The sequence below is a fragment of the Piliocolobus tephrosceles genome, chromosome 14 (genome assembly GCF_002776525.5).
Source record: "Piliocolobus tephrosceles isolate RC106 chromosome 14, ASM277652v3, whole genome shotgun sequence".
Taxonomy (NCBI): Eukaryota; Metazoa; Chordata; class Mammalia; order Primates; family Cercopithecidae; genus Piliocolobus; species Piliocolobus tephrosceles.
The window spans coordinates 60,601,448-60,629,018 of NC_045447.1; the positions used below are offsets into that span (position 1 = coordinate 60,601,448).

The 27,571-nt window shown below is 37.9% G+C and overlaps 1 protein-coding gene across 5 annotated transcripts in view; it reads right to left on the reverse strand.

The window, feature by feature from the left end:
- Nucleotides 1-27,571, reverse strand: part of DENND4C (DENN domain containing 4C) — a 143,309-nt gene that overhangs the window by 6,455 nt on the left and 109,283 nt on the right. For all 5 annotated transcript variants that reach the window (XM_023190032.3, XM_023190034.3, XM_023190033.3 and 2 more), the window contains 8 exons: nt 23,283-24,448; nt 19,283-19,460; nt 17,988-18,097; nt 17,509-17,684; nt 13,074-13,256; nt 12,080-12,275; nt 9,737-9,982; nt 8,220-8,337 (listed from right to left, as the gene is read on the reverse strand). In XM_023190032.3, the coding sequence (XP_023045800.1) occupies nt 8,220-8,337; nt 9,737-9,982; nt 12,080-12,275; nt 13,074-13,256; nt 17,509-17,684; nt 17,988-18,097; nt 19,283-19,460; nt 23,283-24,448 (2,373 nt within the window). The remainder of the gene's footprint in view (nt 1-8,219; nt 8,338-9,736; nt 9,983-12,079; nt 12,276-13,073; nt 13,257-17,508; nt 17,685-17,987; nt 18,098-19,282; nt 19,461-23,282; nt 24,449-27,571) is intronic.

Sequence of the window (27,571 nt, forward strand, 5' to 3'; positions counted from 1 at the left end):
TTCAAGTGATTCTCCTGCCTCATCCTCCCAAGTGGCTGGGACTACAGGCATGTGCCACCATGCCCAGCTAATTTTTTTATTTCTTTTAGTAGACACAGGGTTTTTCCATGTTGGCCAAGCTGGTCTCGAACTCCTGACCTCAAGTGATCTGCCGGCCTCAGCCTCCTAAAGTGCTGGGATTACAGGCGTGCACCACTGTGCTCAGCCCTCAATTCATAGATTGATGGACATTTGTTTCCGTATTTTTGGCTATTATACAAATGCTATTATGAACATTCCTGTGCAAGTTTTCATGTGGACATTTCTCTTTGGTATATATATGAGTGTAACTGCTGTGTCATATGGTAACTCACATGGTTTGCCATTTTGAGGAGCAGTGAAACTGTTTTCCGAAGGAGCTACACAATTTTATATTCTAATCGACAGTGTCTGAGGGTTCCACTTTCTCCACATCTTCACTAACTCGTTATTATGTTTTTGATTATAGCCATCCTAGTAAGTATGAAGTGGTATTTCCTTGTGGTTTTGATTTGCATATCCTTGATAGCTATTGAATGAGCATTTTTCAAGTGCTTTTGGCCATTTGAACATTTTATCTGAAGAACTACTGATTTACAGCCTTTGCTCATCTTAAAAATGGGTTGCCTTTTTATTACTAAGTTGTAAGAGTACTTTACATAGTCTGGGAACAAATCCTTTTTAAGATATGATTTGCAAGTATTTCCTCCCATTCTGTCGACTGACCTTTCACTTTTTTGATGATTTAAATTTCAGAAGTTTTTTCTTTGCACTAAGTCCAACTTATCTACTTATTCTTTTGTTGACTGTGCTTTTGTTGCTTTTTTTGAAAGCCTTGCCTAACACACACAGAGTCATGAAGATTTACTCCTATGTTTTTTTTCTAAGAGCTTTATAGTTTTGGCTCTTACATTTAGGTCTATGATCCATTTTTAGTTCATTCCTATGTATGATTTGAGAAACTATTCAATTTCATTCTTTTTATTATTGCTAGCCTGTGGTCCCAGCACATGCGTTGAAAAGACTATTCTCTTTTTTCTTTTTTTTGAGATGGAGTCTCGTTCTGTCGCCCAGGCTGGAGTGCAGTGGCGCAATCTCGGCTCACTGCAAGCTCCGCCTCCTGGTTCATGCCATTCTCCTGCCTCAGCCTCCCGATTAGCTGGGACTACAGGCGCCCGCCACCATGCCTGCCTAATTTTTTTGTATTTTTTTTAGTAAAGAAAGGGTTTCACCATGTTAGGTAGGATGGTCTCGATCTCCTGACCTCGTGATCTGCCCGCCTCGGCCTCCCAAAGTGGTGGGATTACAGGCGTGAGCCACCACGCCCTGCCGAAAAGACTATTCTTTAACTATTAAATGGTCTTCACACTGAAAGGCAACTGACCATACATATATATGAGGGTTTATTTCTGGAACTTCAGCTCTATTCCATCAACCTATATGTCTATTTTTACACCAGAATTTTACTTTCTTGATTACTGTAGCTTTGCAGTCAGTTTTCAAATTGAGAACTGTGAGTCCTATAACTGTTCTTTTTAAAGAGTGTTTTGGTGATTCTGAGTCCCTTGAACATCCATATGAATTTCAAGATTCACTTGTCAATTTATGTAAAGAAGCTATATGAAATTTTGATAGAGATTGCGTTCAATCTGTAGATCAATTTAGGACTAATTCCATCTTAATATTAACTTTTCCAGTCCATAAACATGGGATTTCTTTCCATTTACTTATTCTTTAATTTCTTTCAACAATTATTTAAGTTTTTGGAGTCTAAGTTTTGCATTCCTTTGGTTCAATTTATCCATAAGTATTCTGTTCTAATGCTTTTATAAATAAATAAAATTGTTTTCTTAGTTTCATTTTGAATTATTTATTCAAAGATATAGAAGTGGCCGGGCGCAGTGGCTCAAGCCTGTAATCCCAGCACTTTGGGAGGCCGAGACGGGCGGATCACAAGGTCAGGAGATCGAGACCATCCTGGCTAACACGGTGAAACCCCGTCTCTACTAAAAAATACAAAAAACTAGCCGGGCGATGTGGCGGGCGCCTGTAGTCCCAGCTACTTGGGAGGCTGAGGCAGGAGAATGGCGTAAACCTGGAAGGTGGAGCTTGCAGTGAGCTGAGATCCGGCCACTGTACTCCAGCCTGGGCGGCAGAGCGAGACTCCGTCTCGCAAAAAAAAAAAAAAAAGATATAGAAGTGGTTGATTTCTCTATATTGATCTTATAGCCTGGAACCTTGTGGAACTTATGCAGTTCTAATATGGTGTGTGTGTATAATAATATGTTGGATGTGTGTCTATTCCTTAGAATTTTCTATATATTATCTATATAGAAAAAATATATATCATTTATCATATAATCTGCAAATATAGATACATTTACTTTTTTCCTTTCCAGTTTGGATGGCTTTTCTTTTCTTGACTAATTACTCTAGCTAGAACCTCTGGTAGAATGTTAAATAAAAATGGCACAAGTGGGCATCCTTGTCTTACTCTTGTACTTAGTGAGAAAGTATGTTAAGAGTATGTTATCAACAGTAGATTTTCATAGATGCCCATTACCAGGCGGAGGAAGATCTTCTCTATTCCCAGCTTGAAGAGTTTTAAACAAAGGGTGATGGATTTTGTCAAATGATTTGGCTGTACCTACTGAGATGATCATGTGAATTTTGTCCTTTACTCTATTGATAGATATAGTGTATTACATAATTGATTTTCAAATGTTAAACCAAAATTGCATGCTTGAGATAAATCCCACTTGGTCATGGTGTAAAATCATTTTTTATATTGCTGTATTTGATCTGCTAGTATTTTATTCAAGATTTTTATGTCTATATTCCTAAGTGATACTGATTTTTCTTATGATGTCATTGGTCTTTGTATCAGGGTAATACTGGCCTTCTCACCAAAATCTCCACTGTTTTTGAGAGTGCTCTCAGGCTTAAACGTCTCCACACTCTGTTCCAAATAAAGTAATTTCCTTTAGGGAAAATTTCAGAGCTCTCTATTCTTATGACCTGCCTCTCCCTCTGGGCAAAAATTTTTTTTTTTCTTTTCTTTTCTTTTTTTTTTGAGACAGTCTCACTCTGTCGCCCAGGCTGGAGCACAGTGGCACAATCTCAGCTCCCTGCAACCTCCGCCTCCTGAGCCTTCCTGATTTTCCTGTCTCAGCCTCCCAACTAGCTGGGATTACAAGTGCCTGCCACCACACCTGGCTAATTTTTTTTGTACTTTAAATAGAGGAGGAGTTTTATCATGTTGGCCAGGCTGGTCTCAAATTCCTGACCTCAGGTGATCCAACACGCCTCGGCCTCCTAGAATGCTGGGAATACAGGGGTGGAGCCAACCGTGCCCAGCCCCTGGGCAAAATTTCTAAGCCACAGCTCTGGAAGTGGGGCTGGGAAAAGAGGCCCTTCTTTTAGAGTGACATTCCTGCTTTATGAGCAGGGTGCTAGATGAAGACAGTAGCTTCTGTTCTTTTTAGCTTGCCTCTCCTGGCATGAAATCTCTGTTCTATATGAGTAGGCTGCAGTGAGAAAAATTGGGGACCCAGTATTCTCAGCCTCCCACAACTGGGGCAGAGTCTTTGCCTTATGAATGGAGGCAAGGTGGAAGGACTGGGCCGCGACCTCTTGACCACATTCACTGGGAATTTCACCTCTGCAATACAGAACTGAAAGAATGAAAAATGCTGGCAGCCTGCCTTTCCCAGGGAGATGCTATAGGCCCTTGACTGGGTTCTGTAGGGGGTACAGCAAGTTGTGGCTGAAGTACCACAGAAACTTGCTCCTTTTGATAAGATTTAGTAGATTTTTTAAAAAAAATATTCATTTGCTCTATAGTCTGAGGACAATTTCCAAAGGTTTGTTTGTTTGTTTGTTTGTGTTAACTATAGGGGTGCAACTGTGGCTCACTGCAGCCTCAAACTCCTGGACTCAAGTAATCCTCTTGCCTCAACCTCCCAAAGTGCTGGGATTACAGACGTGAGCCACCGCGCCCTGCGGAAAATTATTTTTTCAAGAAGTCACATCTTTAGAGCCAGGTGTGGTGGCTCACACCTGTAATCCTAGTACTTTGGGAGGCCAGGGAGGGTGGATCACTTGAGGTAAAGAGTTCAAGACCAGCCTGGTCAACACAGTGAAACCCCGTCTCTACTAAAAATACAAAAAATTAGCTGGATGCAGTGGTAAGTGCCTGCAATCCCTACTACTCGGGAGATTGAGGCAGGAGAATCACTTGAACCCAGGAGGTGGAGGCTGTAGTGAGCTGAGATCACACCACTGCACTCCAGTCTGGGTGACAAGGGCAAAACTCCATCTCAAAAAAAAAAAAAAGAAAGAAAAAATAATTTTCACCAATTATGGTTGTTTCACTGGTCTGTGGAGCTCCTCATATTGCTATTCCAGAAGTCATCTCTCACTTAATTCGTATAAGGTCTTTTAACCTATACACCAACTTTTGTTTATATACACCAACTCTTCACTTAAAGCAGCCAACTAATAAAGAAATATGGCTATTCTCGAGAGTTCTGTTTTATTCCCACCACAAATCATGGAACATTTTGAAACATCTATTCCAAAAGCTATAAGAAAACAATTAAAGAAACAGTAATTCTAACTCTATTCTTTTCTAGCATAAATTGCAAGGTTATTCTGTTCCTGCCTAAAAAGCATCCAAACATCATGACTGAAACCAAAAATTAAAGGCAAAAATAGCTTATGCTATATGTAATCATAATTTTGTGACTGACACATACTGAGGAAAAGCATTTTTTTACTCTAGTTTTAAGAAAACTGCAAAGTACTGAAACGTTGTTGGAAAAAAAGTATAAAAGTATGTAAAATGAAGATGGAACTTTACCATTTCTTCTCCAAGCAGCCACTATTAACAGTTTGTGACATATTTCTTTGCATATATTAAAAACAGAAGTACACATTTTTGGTTTTATTTTTCTACAAGAAAGGGAAAAAATTATATACTCTTTTGCAACTTGTATTTTTTCACTCAGTATATAATAGCATCCATCCTTTTAGGTCCTTATATACAAATGACTTTCTTTTTCTTGGCTGCCAATATTTCATAGAATGGATTTACCAGAATTCTGTTGAATATTTACATTTTTTCTTTTTGAGATGGAGTTTTGTTCTTGTTGCCCAGGTTGGAGTACAATGGTGTGATCTTAGCTCACCACAATCTCCACCTTCTGGGTTCAAGCAATTCTCTTGCCTCAGCCTCCCGAGTAGCTGGGATTACAGCCATGTACCACCACACCTGGCTAATTTTTTGTATTTTTAGTAGAGACAGGGTTTCTCCATGCTGGTCAGGCTGGTCTCGAACTCCTGACCTCAGGTGATCCACCTGCCTCGGCCTCCTCAAGTGCTTGGATTACAGGCATAAGCCACCGTGCCCAGCCTACATTTTTTTCATTTTTATAAAAAATCCTTGCTGGGAACAGTGGCTCACAACTGTAATCCCAGCACTTTGGGAGGCTGAGGCCAGAGGATTGTTTGATTAGTCAAGTATGCATGCCTATGATCCCAGCTACTCGGTAGGCTGAGGCAGGAGGATGACTTAAGCCCCAGAGATTGAGACTGCAGTGCACCAGTACACACCAGCAAGGCAACAGAGCATGACCCTGTCTCAAAAGAAAAAAAAATCCTACAGTAAGTATCCTTGTGTAAACAGCTGTGTACTGTATTTCTATAGAACACAGTTCTCTAACTACAATTCCTGAGTTTAAAGGGTATCCACATATGAAATCTGTATGTTCGCCATATTGTTCTCCAGAAATGTATCATTTTACACATCTAAAAGTATATGAAAAGTGTTCCCCAAACATCTTCAACAATCTTTAAATTTTTTTTAAACAATCTTCATCTTTAAAGTTTTTTTTTGCCAATCTGACAGTTATAAGTTTATGTTTTCCTTTTTTTTTTTTTTAAGAGACAGGAGGTCAAGGAGGTCTCACTTTGTCACCCAGGCTGGAATACACTGGTGCAATCATAGCTAACTGCTGCCTAGAACTCCTGGGCTCAAGGGATTCTCCTGCCTTGGACTCCCAAAGTGTTGGGGTCATAGGTGTGAGCCTGGCCACATTTTCCTTTTTTTTTTTTTTTTTTTTGAGATGGAGTTTTGCTGTGATGTCCAGGCTGGAGTGCAATGGCGCAATCTCGGCTCACTGAAACCTCTGCTTTCTGGGTTGAAGCAATTCTCCTGCCTCGGCCTCCCGAGTAGCTGGGATTACAGGTGTGACCACCAAGCCTGGCTAACTTTTTTTTGTATTTTTAGTAGAGACAGGGTTTCACCATATTGGCTAGGCTGGTTCTTGAACTCCTGACCTCAAGTGATCCGCCTGCCTCTAACTCTCAAAGTGCTGGGATTACAGGCATGAGCCACTGCGCCAGGCCTACATTTTCCTTTTTTAAAATATAAAGTTATACTTCACTTTATACTAATATGACTGAGCTTTTAAAATATGTTTATATTACAGACTGAATTGTGTCACCCCCAAATTCGTATGTTGAGGCCCTAATTGCCAATGTGACTCTATTTGGAGATAGGCCTTTAAAGAAATAATTAAGGTTACATGAGGACATAAGAGTGGGGCCCTAATGTTTTTTCAATTTGTTTTTTTTGAGATGGAGTCTCGCTTTGTCACCCAGGTTGGAGTGCAGTGGAGCCATCTCAGCTCACTGCAACCTCCACCTCCTGGGTTCAAGCAATTCTCTGCCTCAGCCTCCTGAGTGGCTGAGATTATAGGCGCCCACCAACATGCCCAGCTAAATTTTGTATTTTTAGTAGAGAGAGCCAAGACCATCTTGACCAGGCTGGTCTTGAACTCCTGACCTCGTGATCCACCTGCCCTCAGCCTCCCAAAGTGCTGGGATTACAGGCATACACCACCACGCCTGGCCAAGTGGGGCCCTAACCTAATACGGCTGATGTCTTTATAAGAAAAGGAGACACCAGGAATGTGTGCATGTGCATGCAAACACACAGAGAAAAGGTTATGTGAGGGTACAGCAAGAAGGTTGCCATCTACAAGCCAAAGAGAGGCCTCAGAAGAAACCAAACCTACTGATCCCTTTCTAGATTTTAGACTTTCAGCCTCCAGAACTGAGAGAATAAATTTCTGTTGTTAAAGCCACCCAGTCTGTGGTATTTTATTATGGCAGCCCTGGCAAACTAATACAGTTTGAAAGTCACTTAATGTTTTTAACATGAATTACCTATTAATATCATTTGCTCATTTATCTACTGAATTGTATTTTTCTTATTGACTCATAAGGCTTTTGAATACATGAATAACAACCCTTTAAACACCTTGTAAAAAATATATTCTAAAAGAGTAAAAATGAAGCCACAACCCTTAAGACCAGTCAGTAACCATCAATACAACTGAACTTATGATCCTATACCAATACATCTAAATTACTCTTCTGCTATATACAATGTACTCTCAAAACACCCAATCAAATTTTTACTTGATAGCAAAATCACCAAAAAAATTACTAAACTCAGTTGAGACCTGTCACAGTTAAAAACAGGTCAGCACAATAGCAAATCACTTTTTCATTTTTTTGTGTGTGTATGTGTGTGTACTTTTTTTTTTAAAACAGCAAATCACTTTGAATTAATTAAAAATTTAAAAATAAAGCAAAATAATTTGCTTTTCTCTATTTAACTCTAGGGGAATTTAATTGTTTCTTTTCTTTTCTTTTCTTTTTTCTTTCCCCCAGCAGTCCATTCTTTATTACAGAACAGGATCCCACAGTATGTATAGATTGTGCCACAATTTGCTCATCCAGTCACCTATGGATGCGTATTTGAGGTGTTTCCATTTTGAGTCTTTTATGTCTTTCTTTGTTTTGTTTTGTTTTGGTTTTGGTTGAGATACAGTCTTGCTCTGACACCCAGGCTGGAATGCAGTGGCATGATCTCAGCTCACTGCAGCCTTTGCTGCCCGGGTTCAAGCAATTTTCAAGCCTCAGCCTCCTGAGTAGCTGGGACTATAGCCACCTGCCACCACACCTGGCTAAGTTTTGTATTTTTAATAGAGATAGGATTTCACCATGTTGGCCAGGCTGGTCTCCAACTCTTGACCGCAAGCGATCCACTGGCCTAGGCCTCCCAAAGTGCTGGCATTATAGGCGTGAGCCACGGGACCCAGCTGTTATGTCTTTAATTCTATTTTACTTACTAAAATTCCTCCATGAGACATACAGAGGTTCTCTTGGTTCCTGATGAAGGTTGATATTATCCCATAATAGCTGAATATACACAAGTTTGCTATCCTGGGACAGAGATGACAGAGGAAGCTAAAAGAAATCAAAAGAAAGTATTAGTATCCCAAGAATAACAATTACCAGTGGATCTAAAGAAGCTTGATTATATAACAGATGAGTCCTTTTAAAATTCTGGACCTAAATTTCAGAGCCAAAATTTTAATTTTTATTAATGTCTGATGACAAATGTTATTATTATTTTCTGACGTAAAGGTTTCTCACTGTGACTTTTAAGGAATAGGATGACAATTTGCTAACTGACACAATGGTTGTAGAAAGATTAACCATCATTACAGCAAATTTTAAGGTCAAAGTACAAGAGTTTCTGCTACCTTACCAAATAATTTTATTTTACCTACCTAATCAAACTAGAGTTTATAGTACTTTAAGGAAATATTTTATTTTGCCCCATGTATATGTTTGGGGTCTCAGTGTCTATCAATATTAATAGTATAAAATAAAGCACTCTAGGAGCTCACTGTCTCTAATGGAATCAGGATCCCAGTGTAAGTAGAGTTGGGGCTTTTAAGTCAGACAGCCAGAATGTGACCTTGGGTCTCCATCACTTATTGGGTATGCCACCTTACAGAAATTACTAAATTTCTCCAACTTTTAATTATAACATCTGAAAAATATGGGAAATATGAGTCCTTTCAAATAAGGTTGTTGTGAGAATTGCAGCTAGGAATAGAACAGTTAATAATAATAGCTACCAGCCAGGCACGGTCGCTCACGCCTGTAATCCCAGCAGTTTGGGAGGCTGAGGCAGGTGGATTGCCTTAGGTCAGGGGTTCAAACCAGCCTGGCCAACATGGTAAAATCCCGTCTCTACCAAAAATATAAAAATTAACTGGATGTGGTGGTGGGTGCCTGTAATCCCAGCTACACGGGAGGCTGAGGCAAGAGAATCACTTGAACCCAGAAGAAGGAGGCTGCAGTGAGTCAAGATCACGCCATTGCACTCCAGCCTGGGCAACATTTTCCAGCTACCCTTGCAGACGGATACGACCTAATAACTGAGTTCAGGCCAAGAAACTATATGTTGGAATATTATCTAGAACGCCAGGAGCTATCCCTTAAGAAAAAAGACATACTGTTCCCTCCATCCATTTTTCTCCTAACTGCTGGACAGAAGGTGGATGTGACAGCTTGGAGGTAATCAGCCATCCTGGACCAGAAGCAGAACTTGGAAATGGAGGTTATGCATAGCTAAACAAAAATATAGAAGGATCTTAGGTTCCTAACACTTTACCATTCCAGGATTGCTTATCCAAACTTTTAACTGAGAGAGCAATAAACTTGTCTTGTTAAGCAACTGTTGTTGTATACTTTCAGGAGCTTGAGGTTAAGCCTCATCCTACCCAATACTAATGTAAGTATAAAAGTTGGCACCTACCCAATACTAATGTAAGTATAAAAGTTGGCACCCTACCTGTACACCTTCATTACAATGTTCAGATGTGAGGATAAGTCCTGGCAAGTTACTAGGAAGGTCCAAACGTCTGAAATACCAAACGAGGTTCCAGAAAATGATTGGATGTTGATTGATGAAAGAAGATGTATGAATCACCTGATCACCTTCATTTTCTAGCAAAGATTCAAGTTCTTTACGGAGTACTAGAGGACTCAAGTAGGGCACAGAAACAGGGGGAGGATTGGGTCTTTTTCCTAAAGGATCCTTAAAAAAAATACAAAAAGAAATTAATATTATCTGTTTAAATCTGTATGCTGAAGAGCACTTCTCAATGAGATAATGCCTCTCTATCTATCCTTTTAAAATCAGTTATTTTAGGACCATTGCTACATGCAGGAGAATATGCTAATAAATGAAAACCTAAAAAAGAAAAAAAATGCTTAATCTTAAATACTATTAAGTTAAATCATTACAAAAGAAAATTAATCAACAGACTCTTTAGAACATGTTCTCTATCACATTGAGAGCAATGGTCTGAATGTATTAGATTTTTTTCAAATTTTATAAGAAATATTTGCATTTCAGATGCTTTATAGTAATATATGTGTGTAAAAACTGTATGACATTATCTTCCTCCTACAACTCTAAACTGGAGCAATCTTTTGCATTAATATTCTTTGTTGACTTAACTCACTTTTACAACTGATTGCAACAAAAACTGAAGAAATTAAAGAAAGAGCATTTTTGTAATTCAAATAAAATAAGAAATGAAAAAAGACCCAACCTAGACTTTGTGAGTTATGCGTATTATAATCAGGATAAAATGTTTAAGACTCTCTCATTAACAGTGGGTTCCCCGGTGCCTAGACTGTGGTATCCAAAACCATTTCCCTCTAAAGGGACCCACAGTTTCTTAGAGAAACGGTTGATTCTGGTCTGGGTAAGAAAGTATATAACATAAGCATAAAACATCTTGTTATATAAGAAAGCTTTTTAAAAATTACAAAAAAGCTACTAGAGTTATGTCAAAAGGACTAATGAGCTAACTTGTAGAGGCTTCTAACTGACCAAAGAGAATAATATAAGCATGAACAACGGTAAAAACAGCAGTAGATATAAAGATAAATGTTTAAGGCAAGGTAGTGTGTACCTATAGTTCCAGTTACTAGGGAGGCTGAAGCAAGAGGATCACTTGAGCTCAGGAGTTTAAGAATAGCCTGGGCAACAAAGCGAGATCCCCATCTCTAAAAATTTATTGCTTAATTAAACATCAATGTTGAAATCAATGAGCTCATTAATGATACCCTATTCCCCCAAATTAACTGATGACCTTGGAGAATGACAGGGACTCAACTCGCCATTTTGAAAATTGGTAAATAAAAGCAAAAAACCAAGCATTTAACCTGCCTTTCCACTATAAATTTTATCTTTAGAAAATCTAGCAGAAGACACAGGGAAGTTTCTGTTTATGTATTCCTTATTAAAAGGAAGCAATGACAGAATGAGACCATTATCATTTTATAGCTCCTAATGAATTACTTTAAGGCATTAAGGCATTAATAGCTACAAATGTTTATGTCTCCTACTGGGAGAAACATACCACCACTGATGAAATTGTCTTACAAAAATAAACAAGCAAATGAACAATAACACAAAAACCCCAAATCTGAACAAGGTTCTGGACACAAATTTCGACTTTTATCGTTGCAATCAGCAAAATCTGGACTATGGGAAACTGTACTCTAACCAGTTTTCTTATCAACAACTAAATTGCAAAAGGAAAAAAGAGTCTACAGATTCAAAAAGACTAAAAACCATACAAACCCAAGTACAATACACTGACTTTATTTGATCCTGATTCCTCAAGCTACCAACCCACACATACACACACACACATACGTTTTTGACATTTCTGAGACAATCAGAAATTTGAACAGACTAAATAACTTGATAATATTATTTGTTTTTTTTTTTTTTGTATGATAAAAGCAGTGTGATTATATTTTTCTAAAGTCCTCATCATTCAGGGACACATACTGAAATATTTACTAACAGAATATGTGATGTTTGAAATTTGCTTCAAAATAATCTCAAAAAAAGAGAGAACTGAATGAGAATACACATAAAAGAAAAATGGCCATAAACTGAAAATAATTGAAGCTAGAAGATGGACTCATTATACTGTTTCTTTTTGCACATATTTGAAATTCTCTACAATAAAAAGTTATTTGCTTATGGAAAAATTCTAATCTATCACTTTTCATGTAATTAAAATAAGTCCACTACAGAAGAATTTATAATGTTCTACTATATACTTAGATGTGTATGCAGTATAATTACAATGTTGTTGTTGTTACATACCACAACTTCCTGCAGACTGTTTGGAAGACTAACTGTTGAAATGCCATGAAATGGTCGCTGGGTAAAGTCAATATTCTGCAAGGGGCCTCCAACACTGTGACTTCGAGTCAAAGACACATTTCGCTTTGATAAACTATTAGGCACAGATGAAATTTTCATAGTTTGGACATCTCCACTGGCTCTCTTTATTTCATCACTTAAAAAATATAGAAGAAATGTTATGTTCATGTTGAAAAACAGTCTAAATCTGTAGAGCTATTTTCTACAATGGACCTTCAGTCTACTAAATATATCTAAGAAGAATCAGCATCACCTTGTAAGAATTGCATTTCCTTCAAGCATTTTTGTAAAACTGGTCAGAAAAACAGGATGGAGTAGATGGTTCTGGTGAGGGTGGGAAGATGACATATTGTATGTAGATACACAGGTATTATTTTAAAATGACAAAGTACCCATTCACTTGCTTTACTCAAATATTATTTCATCTTTAACAAAATTCCTAGAAGTACGCTGTATGCAAATAAGTAAAGACACTGACAAGTATTTAATCTCTACTAGGCCACGATCCACCTAAGGAGAGAGACCCAGTCATATTTACTTTATTTTTAGAGCTTAGCATAATATTTAGCATACAATAGAGTCTCAACAAATGTCTGATTCAATTAGTATTTAAAGGTCAAGTGTACATTTCACAGAAAGAGAATATTTCGCCTCTGGACAGTGGCAATGACTACCTTAAAGGGGAAATATCTTACTGCTGAGAAGTTCATTTTGTTAAAGACACCTGTAAAATATTAAACTTAGTTCAAAAATGGTTTATCATCAGAGTCATTCATTAGCTGTTTAAACACTATGTGGTGGTAATAATAAGTTAAGATGTACTCTGAAATGCCAGAACTTATGCCTATATGAGTCAGGTTGTCTTTAGAGACAGAATTGTTACAAGGGTACCCCATTTATTACTATATAAAGAGGTCTCTGTACCCTTTGATACCTTGGTTCAACTGCAGAGCCTGTTTCTTCAGTTATGGTCTGGTTATGTTTTGGGAAATCCATAAAGTTGATCAAGTCAGGTTCTGCTAAACTGGATACAGGTTTGTGCTCCAAGGATTCATTTGCCAATGGAATGCTTCCACTTTGTAAACTGTCACCAGAGGTACTTGGTTTCAGGAAAAAGCTACATATGGAAAAGGGGTGAAAAAAGAGCCTTTAAAAATCCTCAAGTCTTCTAAAATTCTATCATATTTAGAATCATTTTATTGATAAAGCAGTTATTAATTATATATAATCCAGAAGGAAAACACTGCCTATTTCCAATACACACACAGACCTCTCTCTCTCACATTCCTGCTCTCATTTTCTCTTCCCTTCCTATCCTAAACTTTTCAAATACAAGGTTGGAAATGGTCCAATAAATGATATTCCAATTTTTGAGAACCTCTAAAGAAAACTATGAAGGAAGAACGAAAGCAAAATATTTTATTAATTTCCTGAGTTTAAAAAAAAATAAGAGCTGCAGTAGCAACATTTTAAGATGTATTAACCTATAATTACTTATAATGTCTTTTATCATTTATAAATCTCCATCTTGTTTCTAGTCATTTCTTCTCTGTTCATTATTTTATTTACATCTTATCTCTCTCCTTCTCTCTTTGGGTGGACTCAAGGAGGGAAGGGCCTTGCAAGGAACATTTAGAGAATTTTCTGAGGTAATGGTAATGTTTTCTAAGGGTTTAATTTGTATAAATGCATGCATTTATTCTTCAAATGGTATGTTTAAGATTTGTACATTTTGCTGTATATCAATTTATCTCAAAAGAAGAAAACTGTCAATAAATACTGAACTCTAGTTAATGATACGCATATCAGTCTTTGGGGGAGAAATGTATTAATATCTATCTTACCTTCAAATGAATAAAAATTTAACATAGATTGGTGGAGAAACAGGTGATAGACTAAGTATAGTAAAGTGTAATTGAAGGACGCAGGGGTAGATATTGGGTGTTCATTGAAAAAAAACTTTTAAAAATTTGTTGTAAGCTTGAAATTTTCTATAACAACATATTCAGGGGACAGACTTAATAATGCTCCTTTATACCCAATTTGAAAAATATAAAATAAAATGCTTGTCACAATAGCTTAAAAACACAATTAACAAAAAAGTATAGGACTTATGGAGAATAATATAAATCTGTGTTAAAGGACATAAAAGAAGATCTGAAAAAAAACACAGAGGTATGCCCGGTTCATAGATAAGACAGTAATTTAGAAAAGTCGATTTTCCCCAAATTAATCTATAAATCTCAAAGAAAACTCTAGTTGGATTTTTTTTTTTTGAGGAACTCAAACTTATTCTAAGAATTCACAGGAAAGAGCAAGCACACAAAAAATAATAAAAATAAAATCCAAGAGAGGGAACTCACTCTACTAACCAGATATAACACAAAGACCAAGTGACGAAAACAATACGGCATTAAGAAAAACAAAAGCAAGAAAATGCGGAACCAAGTGAGGAATACATGGGAACTGAAATATGATAAAGGTGACACCCCATGTCAGTGAGGAAAGGATAAGTTATTTAGGAGATAATATTGGGATAACTGGATTGTTATATGGGGGAAAAATAAAAGCTGGATCTCTACCATCATATATAAAAAGCAGAATAAAGATATATTAAAGACCTAAACATCAAAAGTAAAATATAAGCAAAAATGTTCAAGGATAAAAATTTCAGGTCCTAGGGATAGGGAACAACTTTAAAAACAAGATTCTAAAAGTACAAATTGCAAGGTAAAAAATTAATGGATAAGGACATCAAAATTAACGCTTTCAAGTAATTAATATCAATAATATTCAAATCAAATCAACAAGAAAAATAAAGATCAATAGAAAAATAGGCAATGAACGGCCGGCCCTGTGGCTGACACCTGTAATCCCAGCACTTTGGGAGGTTGAGGTTGGCGGATCACAAGGTCAGGAGATCGAGACCATCCTGGTTAACATGGTAAAACCCAGTCTCTAATAAAAATACAAAAAAATTAGCCAGGCGTGGTGGTAGGTGCCTGTAGTCCCAGCTACTCAGGAGGCTGAGGCAGGAGAATAGCATGAACCCGGGAGGTGCAGCTTGCAGTCAGCAGAGATCACGCCACTGTACTCGAGACTCGTCTCAAAAAAAAAAAAAAAGAAAGAAAGAAAAATAGGCAATGAACATAAGCAGCCAATTCACAGAAAATGCTAGAATACGCCAGGTGCAGTGGCTCATGCCTGTAATCCCAGCACTTTGGGAGGCCAAGGTGGGTAGATCACCTAAGGTCAGGAGTTCGAGACCAGCCTGGCTACCATGGCCAAACTCTGTCTCTACTAAAAATACCAAACTTAGCTGGGCATGGTGGTGGGCACTTGTAATCCCAGCTACTTGGGAGCCTGAGGCAGGAGAATTGCTTCAACCTGGGAGGCAGATGTTGTAGCGAGCCAAGATCGTGCCACTGGACTCCAGCCTGGGCGACAAGAGTGAAACTCTGTCTCCAAAAAAAAAAAAAGGCTAGAATAACAAGTAATGAAGAGAAACTCAAATTTGTCAGTATTGAGACAAATTCAAACAATGCCAAAATTTAAAAAGTGGTAATACCAAATGCTGGTAAGGATATATAGAAATGAGAATTCTTAGGTACTATTTGTGGGAGTGTAGCCATCTAGGAAGCAGTATTTTGTGTTTACTAAAATCATGTATGAAAACGATCTTACTCCAAGGATTATTGTTTTTTTAGAGAAACTACTTCACAAGTTCAAAAGGGGTATGTATTTTGCAGTACACTGCATTACTGCAGTGGTGTTTGTAGTAATAGACAACTGAAAGCAACTGAAGTATCTAACACTAGAATAATGGATAAGTAGAAATATACATTAACTTTCTGTAGGAGAAAAGGAATAAACTAGATGTACATATAGTAACTCAGATTTTAAATTGAGTAATAAAAAGAGATAAATTTAGATATATGTATGACACTTAGCAGAGTCAGTGTCATTGTAGAACGAGGGAATGAGGGTGGGAATGAGGAAAGGAGGATAAATACAAGAGGGCCCTTGGCACAGGCCAAAGACGATAGTGTATCAGGAATTAAAGAGTATGATTTGACTTAGCTCCACGCCTGAAGCTAAAAGAAAAAACAGAGAAGAAACACCTCTACAGTTAAACGGCGTGATCTCAGCTTCCTGCAAACTTCGCCTCCCAGATTCAAACCATTCTCCTGCCTCAGCCTCCTGAGTAGCTGGGATTACAGGCATGTGCCATGGTGTCAGGCTAACCTTTTTTGTATTTTTTTGTAGAGATGGGTTTTTGCCATGTTGCCCAGGCTGGTCTCAAACTCCTGACCTCAAGTGATCCGCCTGCCTCGGCCTCTCAAAGTGCTGGGATTACAGGCATGAGCCATCGTGCCCAGCCTAAATGTTTTTTTTTTTTTTTTTTTTGAGACAGAGTCTCGCTCTGTCACCCAGGCTGGAGTGCAGTGGTGCAATCTCAGCTCACTGCAACCTCTGCCTCCCAGGTTCAAGCAAGTCTTCTGCCTCAGTCTCCCGAGTAGCTGGGACTATAGGCGCATGCCGCCACACCTGACTACTTTTTTGTATTTTAGTAGAGACAGGGTTTCACCATGTTGCCCAGGCTGGTCTCGAACTCCTGAGCTCAGGCAATCCACCTGCCTCAGCCTCCCAAAGTACTACGATTACAGGTGTGAGCCACCACACCTGGCAATGTATTTTTTATAAAGCAGCTAAAGGCAGGAAATAAAAAGTTCAATTTGTTCCATAAAATGAACGGAATATTAAGTATAATTCCTTAGATCAGCACAGAGTTACCAAATTCTCAATTATTTAATGTATAACTATAGATCAGCTAGTCTCCTTTCTATTGCCTAGAATTTGGTCATTTAACTGCACAGAATACTACTAGGAAGTGCAAGTGACAAGAGAAGAGTTGAAGCCTTTTTTTCCCCTTTGTTTCTTCTAAAATATATATTCACTGCAGCTTCAAACTCCCGGGCTCAAGAGATCCTCCTGTGTCAGCCTTCCTAGTAGCTGCTACCACAGGTGCACACTACCATGCCCAGCTAATTTTAAAAAAATCTTTTGTAGAGACAGGGTCTTGCCATGTTGCCCAAGTTGGTCTTGAACTCCTGACCTCAAGCAATTCTCCCACCTGGCCTCACAAAGTGTTGAGATTACAGCATGAGCCACGGAGTCCGGCTGATAATCCTACTTTAAATAAAATGGTAAAGTAGACTCCCACATTACTAACATTTGCTACTCAAATACTGAAGGTGAAGGACAGACAGGAAGGCAAACCTGGAGCATACCATGAATATTTCGCTCTTCTCCCAGAAGTCATGTTTTTTGAGGGTACTTACTTCTTGAGAGAGTTTTTTAAGACTAACCTTGCAGAACCTCTCAAATCTTTGAATTCTATATTGAGAAGAGGCAAGAAGTTGCTTTTACAGAATGGACAAGCTGTATTCAAATTTGAGTCATCTGCTGTCCATCCAGCCATAATTTCTTCATCATAAACTAAAGTTCCACAAGCTCTACACTGTGAACAACTGGACATCAAAACCTAAAAACAGAAAAATGCAGATACTGAGACCATTTAATAAAAATTAATCTTAACAGGCATTCTCTTGAGATAATGGGATTTCATTTATTCTATTGATCAAATTTGGAATTATTAATAACAGTTCTTTTATTTCACAGGTAAACTATCAGTTCATTGTCTTACATAAGACATCAAGTAAATTCAACAAAATGACTTATTTTATTATACTGTCCACAAGGGTGTCATAGAATCCTGTTAAATGCCATTCTGAAATAAAAATATGCTTACAGCTACTTTATCATGAACTGAATATAGAACTTTTACCTCCATTGCACAATTCTGATAGATGCTAGACATGCTGGTATTTTGAGAAGAACCATGATCTGATTTTTCAAAGTCTTGCCCTTTCATGCCTCTTGGAAATGGAACTTCACCTACAAAGGAATAAACATCATAACACCTTAGGTAGGGAATGTCCTTGTTTTTTGAAAATGCATGCCAAAGTATTTAGGGGGGACGTATCATAAAGTCTGCAACTGTTCTTCAAGTGGCTCAATATAAAAATGTATGCATACTTAGAAAGAGATAAAGTTAACAATAGTTAATTAAATCTAGGTGGAAAATACATAATTGTTCATTACACGATTCTTTCAACTTTTCAGGACATTTGAAATTTTTTTTTTTTTTTAAAGACAGAGTCTCACTCTGTTGCCCAGGCTGGAGTGCAATGGTGCAATCTCGGCTCACTGCAACCTCCACCTTCCGGGTTCAAGTGATTCTCCTGCCTCCGCTTCCAAAGTAGCTGGGATTACAGGCGTACGCTGCCACGTTCAGCTAATTTTTTTTGTATTTTAGTAGAGATAGGATTTCACTGTGTTGCCCAGGCTGGTCTCAAACTCCTGAACTCAGGCAATCCACCCACCTCGGCCTCCCAAAGTGCTAGGATTATAGGCATGAGCCACCATTCCTGGCTCGCACATTTGAAGTTGTTATAGTAAAAAAGTCAGAGAAAAAGAACAGAATTATAATTTTAAAAAGTAACATGGAGTAAGAAACTTCAATGACACATCCTAGGGATTCTCAAACTCTGGTATACATCTGATTAACCCAGAGAACTGCTTAAAAATACACATTCCCAAGGCCCCATCTCACAAATCCAGTCTCAGAAGTTTTAGCGTTAGGTTTGGACATTTGCATATATTTTGAAACCAATTCCCCAGATTATTCTGATGCATGCCAAAGTTTGAGAATTAATGATATAATCCACCAATACATACAACTAAAAACAAAGGGAGTAGGTGACCACAGCAGTTATAAATCATAGAAGATCAGAACAGATCAAAAGACAGCTACTATTAAAAATCTCTCAATCATCTCAACAAATGGGGCTTATTGAGTGGGGAGTTACAGGCATCTAAATTAAAATAAGCAAAGGCAGGCCAGGTGCTGGGGCTCTCGCCTGTCATCTCAGCACTTTGGGAGGCTGAGGCAGGCAGATTGCTTGAGATCAGGAGGTCGAGACCAGCCTGGGCAACATGACAAAACCCCATCTCTTAAATTTAAAAAAAAAGCAAAAACTATTACAAAGCAAATGAAGAAAGGATAATCCTTCCCCATACCTGTTGGATAATGCAGTTTTCCTACATCTCCACTACTGCTGCTACTGCCAAGACTTGTGTTGCTCTGGGTAAGTTCACTGGGGACCAATCCTGAGATACTTGTGTTAGGCGATATATTCTCCCCCAAAATATGGTCTTCCAGGCCAGCCGGGAAGCTGTAATCTCTATTAGTTTCCTCCTTTAATTGAAAAAAAAAAAATCCACATACATAAATAATACCTTCTCCACTGAAATATACTCACTCTACCCTTTTCAGAATTAAACTCTATAATCCTTAAACAAATCATCATCCCCACATTTTTGAAAACCATGAAATCTCCTATTATTTGGAATTTCCCTTCCACACTCCAAGACATTCAAGTCATAAACAACAACACTTTAAAAAAGATGGTGGTGTGCCTCAGGTGTATGTGGGAGGTCTGGGTGTCTCTCAATATTGAATCTTATAAAATAACAGAATTCTAGGGAGCTCACTGTCTCTAATGGAATCAGGAATCCCTGTATGAGTAGGGGTTTTTGAGTTAGACAGCCAGATTGTGACCTTGTTCTCCACCATTTATTAGATATGTAATCTTACAGAAATTACTAAACTTCTTTAACTTTTAATTATGTAATTTTAAAATATGGATAATATGAGTTGTTTCAAATAGAGCTGCTGTGATAATTTTGGCTGGGAATCTGAATGTTCAGAATAACAAATATCAATATTAGAGCCACGAAACATGAATAAAGTTTCAAACCCTGTAGCTCTTAACTACATAAGTGAATATTGAAGCTTGAGGTAGAAAACATTTCAAAAATCAGGTTTTTTTGCTTTAAAAATGAAAGATTTGTGTGTTCCTTGCCATAAAACCATGTTACAAGATTTGTAAAAATTAAATACAGATAAGCAAAACAAGGAATAAAAAACGCTTATGATCAACAGAGATTAAAATCAAAATCTTGATATGTATCTTTCCAGTCATTTAGAACATACATATAAAATCACATAATAAATCTTTACAAATTAGAATATTGTTTTTAACCTGTACTTATGTAATTATTTTAATGTCATTAAATTTTCTAATTATTTAAACCCCTGTGAACTAATCTGTTTTACTGATATTATTTACTAACTCCCCCTGTTGCTTAAACATTCAAAATGCTTCAATCTTATATAAATTACATTGGTAAAATTCCTCTATTTTTACATACACCTCTAATTACTTCCTTAGATTAAACTGTGGATTATTCCTTAATTTGTAAATATTTATTAGGTATATCCTATTTGCCTTTTGCCACGTACTGCTTACTGGTGCCAGGGCTGTAACAATGAAAAGACAAGACAAGATCCACAGTGACTTGGAATTTAGAGTGTCATATATTCCAAGTCCAAATATCCCTGTGGAATGTACTTCTGTTTTTAACAGTTAGATAATTTTTGGGGGGGTAGGGGAGATAGGGTCTCTGTTGCCCAGGCTGGAGTGCAGTGGTGTGATCTCGGCTCACCGCAACCTCTGCCTCCTGGGCTCAAGCTATCCTCCCACCTCACCTTCCAGAGTACCTGGGACTACAGGTACATGCCACCACGCCCAGCTAACTTTTTTGTATAGATGGGGTTTCGCCATGTTGCCCAGGCTAGTCTTAAACTCCTGGGCTCAAGCAAATGCTCACCTCGACCTCTGAAAGTGCTGGGATTATAGACATGAGTCCTCATAACCAACCTCAATAAAACTTCAAAAATAAAACAAAGGCCAGGTGCAGTGGCTCACGGCTGGAATCCCAGCACTTTGGGAGACCTAGGAACACTTGAGCCCAGGAGTTCAAGACCAGCCTGGGCAACATAGCAAGACCATATCTCTACAAAAAATAAAAAATTAGCAGTCATGGTGGTGCACGCCTGTAGTCCTAGCAATCAGGAGGCTGAGGCAGGAGGATTGCTTGAGCCCAGGGAGTCGCGGCTACAGTAAGCCGTGATTGTGCCACTGTATTCCAGTTTGGGTAACAGAGCAAGCCCCGTCTCAAAAAATAAAATAAAATGATACACTCTTTTTTTTCTTTTTTATTATAATGCCAGATTAAGACACTTTGGAAGCTATTTTATTTTGCCTTCCCTTGACTGACCTTGTAAGCTCTTTAAATACGAAATAGCTAATTTATAATATTCAACACTATACTTTCAATTATTATTTTGTCTATAAGATATTCCTTCAAATGGTATAAAAGTCTTACATGTCTAATTTCTTTTTTCTTTTTTTTTGAGACAGAGTCTCACTCTGTCGCCCAGGCTGGAGTGCAGTGGCGTAATCTCGGTTCACTGCAACTTCCGCCTCCCGGGTTCACACCATTCTCCTGCCTCAGCCTCCTGAGTAGCTGGGACTACAGGCACCCGCCACCACGCTCCGCTAATTTTTTATATTTTTAGTAGAGACAGAGTTTCACTGTGTTAGCCAGGATGGTCTCGATCCCCAGACCTCGTGATCTACCTGCCTCGGCCTCCCAAAGTGCTGGGATTACAGGCGTGAGCCACCGCACCCAGCTTATATGTCTAACGTCTTTTCCCATGTCTCTAATTCTGATTTAGACCTTTAACAATCTGAAATTGATTATATTATTTTGAAAGTGCATGATGCTTTAAGCTTCCATACCATTTCACATTATTCTTTTAGATATACTCTTCTGACACTCTTCTTACAGCTTTAACCCCAAATGTCAAATTTATCCTTCAAATCCTAACTTAAATATCACCTGCTTTGCTTTTTTTCCGGATAGCCCCCAACCTGAACCTCTTTTCATATATTGCTCTTTGGTATCTTCTCCTGAGATATTGCTTCTAAGGTAAGAGCATGGATTCTAGATCCAATCTCTTTGACTTCAAATCATAGTTCTACTATTTCCTAGTTAGCCTCTCTGAGTTTCAAATATCATCTAAAAAATCAGGATAACAACAGTACCACCCTCATGGGGTTGCTATGAAAATTAAACAAATACATACGTCTGTATATATTAATATATAAAAGCAGACATATAACTTATAACAGTACCTAGGACATACTGTTAAATAATGAGAGCAAACATTGTAGATATCTGCCTTATCTACTAAAGTCCTCATATACTATACAATTATTTGCATAGAAGGTGAAATTTCAATTTTTTTCGGTAAAACAAGCAAAACTTACTGACTTTCATTTTTACCAAAAGATCTAATGATTAACTCTATGTGTATAATGTTTTTTAAAGACAATTATTTTTGCTATGTAGTATGAAATCTATGGATTAAGCTTCAGCTTGACTTTATATGTATTAAGGAGATTACATAGGTAAAAATTATTTTAAAAGTGAATGCTACACAAATATAATACGGTATTTTATTAACTTCAAACACTAATCATTAGAGCTTTCAAAGAAATAAATCATGTTTTAGTTTAGACTAGTCTATGGAATTATAAAATGGTCCTGATATTCTATTTCTACATTATTAACTTCCTTACATATACGGTTCAAGTTACTTCAAGAAAGAAAACAAATATGCATAGTTTTTAAATATGAAAACCAAAGTTACCAGCACTCTCTTAATAATCCTTCATATATTTTTAAAAAGATATACAAACATTCCAATACCAGACAGACTACACAAAATATAAAAACCAAAGTTACCAGAAATCAGCCAGGCACGTTGGCTCATGCCTGTAACCCCAGCACTTTGGGAGGCTGATACAGGTGGATCACCTGAGGTCAGGAGTTCAAGACCAGCCTGGCCAACATGGTAAAACCTCATCTCTACTAAAAATACAAAAATTAACTGGGCATGGTGGCACATCCCTATAGTCCCAGCTACTTAGGAGGGTGAGGCAAGAGAATCACTCAAACCCGGGAGGCAGAGGTTGCAGACAGCCAAGATCATGCCACTGCACTCCAGCCTGGGCACAGAAATCTCTTAACAATAATATATCTATTTCTAGAAAGATACTATAAACATTCCAATAGCAGCAGACAGACTACACACATAAAGCTTTCTTACCTCATCATCTGAGTAGCTGTAGGCAGATGCAACAGCTACCCACATCTTGCTGGCTACAGTCGCTGCTTGTTTCATACCAGATTTTAGGACATCTATCTTGGGCCCTGAGAGTATATTATCCAGCTTTAGTCCTGACAAAGAATTTACTACAGAACCCAACGAGCCATGTGGCGAAGAACGTATCAGCGCTGACAAAGAAGTTGAACGTTCTTTATGAGTTCGAGAGGGGGTTTGCTGCTTGAAACGCCCAGTAAAAGTTTTAGACCTCGACACTGCAGGCGAGCTTTTCTCACTTTCAGGATTTTCCTGTGCTGGTGAACCATGATCTAAAGGTAGGCTTGATCTCCTCTCTAGAGCATGAATAAATGCAGTAGTCATGCCAGACTCTCTGTTTTCCTCTCCATGTAATTCCATACTAGAAGATTTATTACCTAGGGGACTTTTGAGGTTCATATAGCTTTCTATTTCATCAGCCAGATTACGTGCAATAACTGGAGAAAACAACTTATCTTCAGAATCAAGAGTTTCTCCCCCTGAACATTCAGTGGCTAAAAGAGACAAAGGATCTAGTCCAGTTTCAACATCTTCCCTCTCAACCTCCTTAGCAATACCATATAAACTACTTCTCTTATTCCTCAGATCTTTGGATCCTGTTTTCAAGTCTCTGGACTGATTACTGTTACTATCACTTAGTAGACTCTCATATGTATCCACTGTTGCAGTAGTTTTAGGTATATCATCAGTCACAGGCTCAAGGAGTTCTTGGCTTTCCTCAACCATCTCTGGCACTGGAGATGATCTGTGCTCAGGATTCCAAGTACTTTCAGACACACAAGTCCTACTATCAGGTAGGTGACAGCTAACATTCTCAAAGGTATGGGTTCTTGAGACATGAAGTGGAGAAGTCTTAGGACATGTCAATGCTGCTGTGAGAATCTTAGCATCTGCTCCCATCATGATAGCCATTTCACTTGAATTCGAATCCAAACTACTCTTCTTAAGCAACATTCCTGCTCGACTTTCAGAACTAAAACTACAACTCCTCTCAGGAAAATGCTTTTGTCTTTTTTCTCCTCTATCACCATTCTTCTTGGGATTAGTAGCTTCGCCAAAGACTGCATCTTCAACTGGATCTTGAGTAGAAACCAGCACATTTGATATACTACCTAAAAGGGAAAGTAAAATATTAACGATGAATCTATGTTTCCAAGTTAACTTTTATTAAAATGTTTATTGTTTTCCTGATTATGAATGTGACATATACTCAGAATAAAAGAACCAGAAAATTTAAAGGCCATAAAGAAGGTATTTTTAAAAAGTGCTCTGGAAGAGCTATTTAAACCTGCCTCCTAGAGATAACATTTTAATGTATAACTTGTCTTTCATCCTGTATGTATATAAACACCCATTTAAAAAAAAACAAATCATGCAACATATGATAGGTGGATATACCTGTGTTGTTCACTAAAATACAAAAAAAGAAAGAATCTCTTCCATCTTAGTTTTGTATCCAATTCAACAAATACTTGCCAGGAATCTACTCTGCAAAAAGCAAATTTGTTATCGCAGAGGAACTGTATATTTGCTATACTCAAAGTCTTACTGCTGTAAAGTAAAATAATCCAGAATGGAATGCCTAACACCGGAAAATTCTAAGAAGGCTGATAAAACCTGAGTGGTTAAAAAATTACTCAGAAATATCCATTTCTTCAACAAATATCTAAAGGTCTAGTAGTATCCACTATATGAGGTGCTAGGAATACAAAGGCAAATAAAACAGATATAATCCCAGCCTTCACAGAAGTCAGTCTTATTTGATAAGGTAGAGAAAAAATATGCTAATGGCCACAGCAGCTTCCCCCAGCTTTGGAAGAAGAAAGCAGTCTTTTACTCTTTGCTACCATGCAATTTGTTTCACTCCAAAACCGAAAGCTATTATTTCCTATTTGAATCATTATTAGAACTTAAGTCTTCCTGTTACAGACTGAAGGCTTGTGTCCCTCAAAATCCACATGTGGAAATCCTGACCCCCCGTGTGATGGTATTAGGAGGCAGGGCCTTTGAAAGATCATTTGATTATGAAAACGGAACCCTGATGAATGGGATTAGAGCCCTTAGAGAAGGAGAGCTCTCTCCTTCTCTGTTGTACAAGGATACAGTAAGTTAGCAGTCTGCAACCTGGAAGAGGGCCCTCTGCAGAACTCACCATGCTAATACCCTAATCCTGGACTTTCCAGACCCTAGAACCGTAAGAAATAAATTTCTTTCTTTTCTTTTCTTTTTTTTTTTTTTTAATTAGAGTCAGGCTGGCCACGGTGGCTCACACCTGCAAACCCAGCACTTTGGGAGGCTGAAGCAGGTGGATCACCTGAGCTCAGGAGCTCGAGACCAGCCTGGGCAACATGGAGAAACCCTGTCTCCAGAAAAAAAAATACAAAAATTAGCCAGACATGGTGGCACTTGCCTTTAGTCCCAGCTACTTGGGGGACTGAGGCGGAAGAATCTTCGATTGCTTGAGCCCAGGAAGCTGAGGCTGTAGTGAGCCACGACTGCGCCACTACACTCCAGCCTAGGTGACAAAGTGAGAGTCTGTCTCAAAAACAAACAAATAAGGTTAGGGCCTTACTCTGTCACCTAAGCTGGAGTATAGCAGTGCAATCATAGCTCACTGCAGCCTCAATCTCGTGGCCTCAAGCGATCTTCCCCTCCAGTCTGCCAAATTGCTGGGATTACAGGCATAAGCCGCTGAGCCTGGCAGAAATAAATTTCTGTTGTTTATAAGCCATCCAGTCTATGGAATTGTATAGCAGCCTGAATTATTCATATTTAGGATTCTCATTTGTGTTTTTCTTTTCCTTTGTTTTCTTTTTTATCCATTGCTTTTTACTGTAGTCACATCATTTGTTTTGTTAAAAAGCATAAAAATATCTGGGAGCTTCAAGGAAAAAAGCTGTCTTAGATAAGATCTTCCTTTTAAACTTCAAGACTGATTTCAAGGTTCTTTTTAATCTTTCAAGTTAGTACTAATAATCATAATTATATAAATTAATCAGAATAAGCATTTAGAGATATTCTTCTAAGCCTTCATGGGAATTAAACTAGCCTATTTTACAACTCAAAATATGTACCTGCTTTGAAAGCTGTTCCCAATATTTGAGAAACAAATCTTTGCAAATATTATTGGTTCTCACAGTATTTCCAGGAATTTAACAGCACATTTTATTCAATGTTAAAAAAAAAAAATGCTACACTGACAAAAGCCCCATTATCCTCACCCTTCATTCTTAATATGAAAATAAGTTAAAAGGGAAGGAAACACAGCAGTCCACAATGCTCAGTTCAATATTTTGAGAGGACGCTAAGCCTCTGACAAAGAAAACTCTTCCCTCCTTTTCCCCAGCATCTCTGCTATCAAGAAGTTGGGAAAATGGGATCTGCAATGTATGTATCAATTATTTTCTCAAAAAACCTTTAGCCCCACCACCTCGTGAGCACTAACCAAACAAGTAATGAGTGAAACTCAGAGTCATGGTAAATACAAAAAGAAAAGACTTTAAGAACAGGAGTACTTTTACATTGGTTTAAGAAGCTGAACAAATTAATTTCTGTAAAGTCATACAATAGATACATCTTCAGACAAGACAGTCAACTTTAGAAAAGCGAACTGCAGCCACCACTAATGAAGGGCAAAGGATGCAGGCCAATTTCATCATCTTTTAAAATCATATACTTAGACGTGTGCCAGAAGAGTCTCAGGAAGCCTATATATAATGAAAGTAGAAAACTCAAATTCAAGGGAGTCATACACACAGTTATTTAGTACAAACACTTGATCACAAACAAAAAAATGGCTTGGGGTACCTATAACAATAGCCAAAATCAAAGACCCACTGGCATATCTGTGTAGAGCGGAAATGACGTCAATCTTTTTCTTCCATTTCCCTTCAGTGATAGGAATCAGCCGGCCACTCATAAGCCCTCTGGAATTTGATCACATCACTGCCTCTCTGTTCATGATACATACAGGAAGCCCTACAAGTACACTTTCTCATTATGTAAAATGAGAAAGAGTGGCCAAATGGAGAACAGGCACCACAACAGGAAAGGGTATTCTAAATAACAATTAAACACACTAAATACGCCTTTTAAAAATCAAACACCTTTAAATAACAATATTTTCAATTTCTTTAGCCGATTTAGAGAATTCAAAAGTCCCTTCTGGCTCTTTAGCATGTTCATTACAATTATAATGTCATTAAAGACACATACGTATCTACAGATGTTTATTT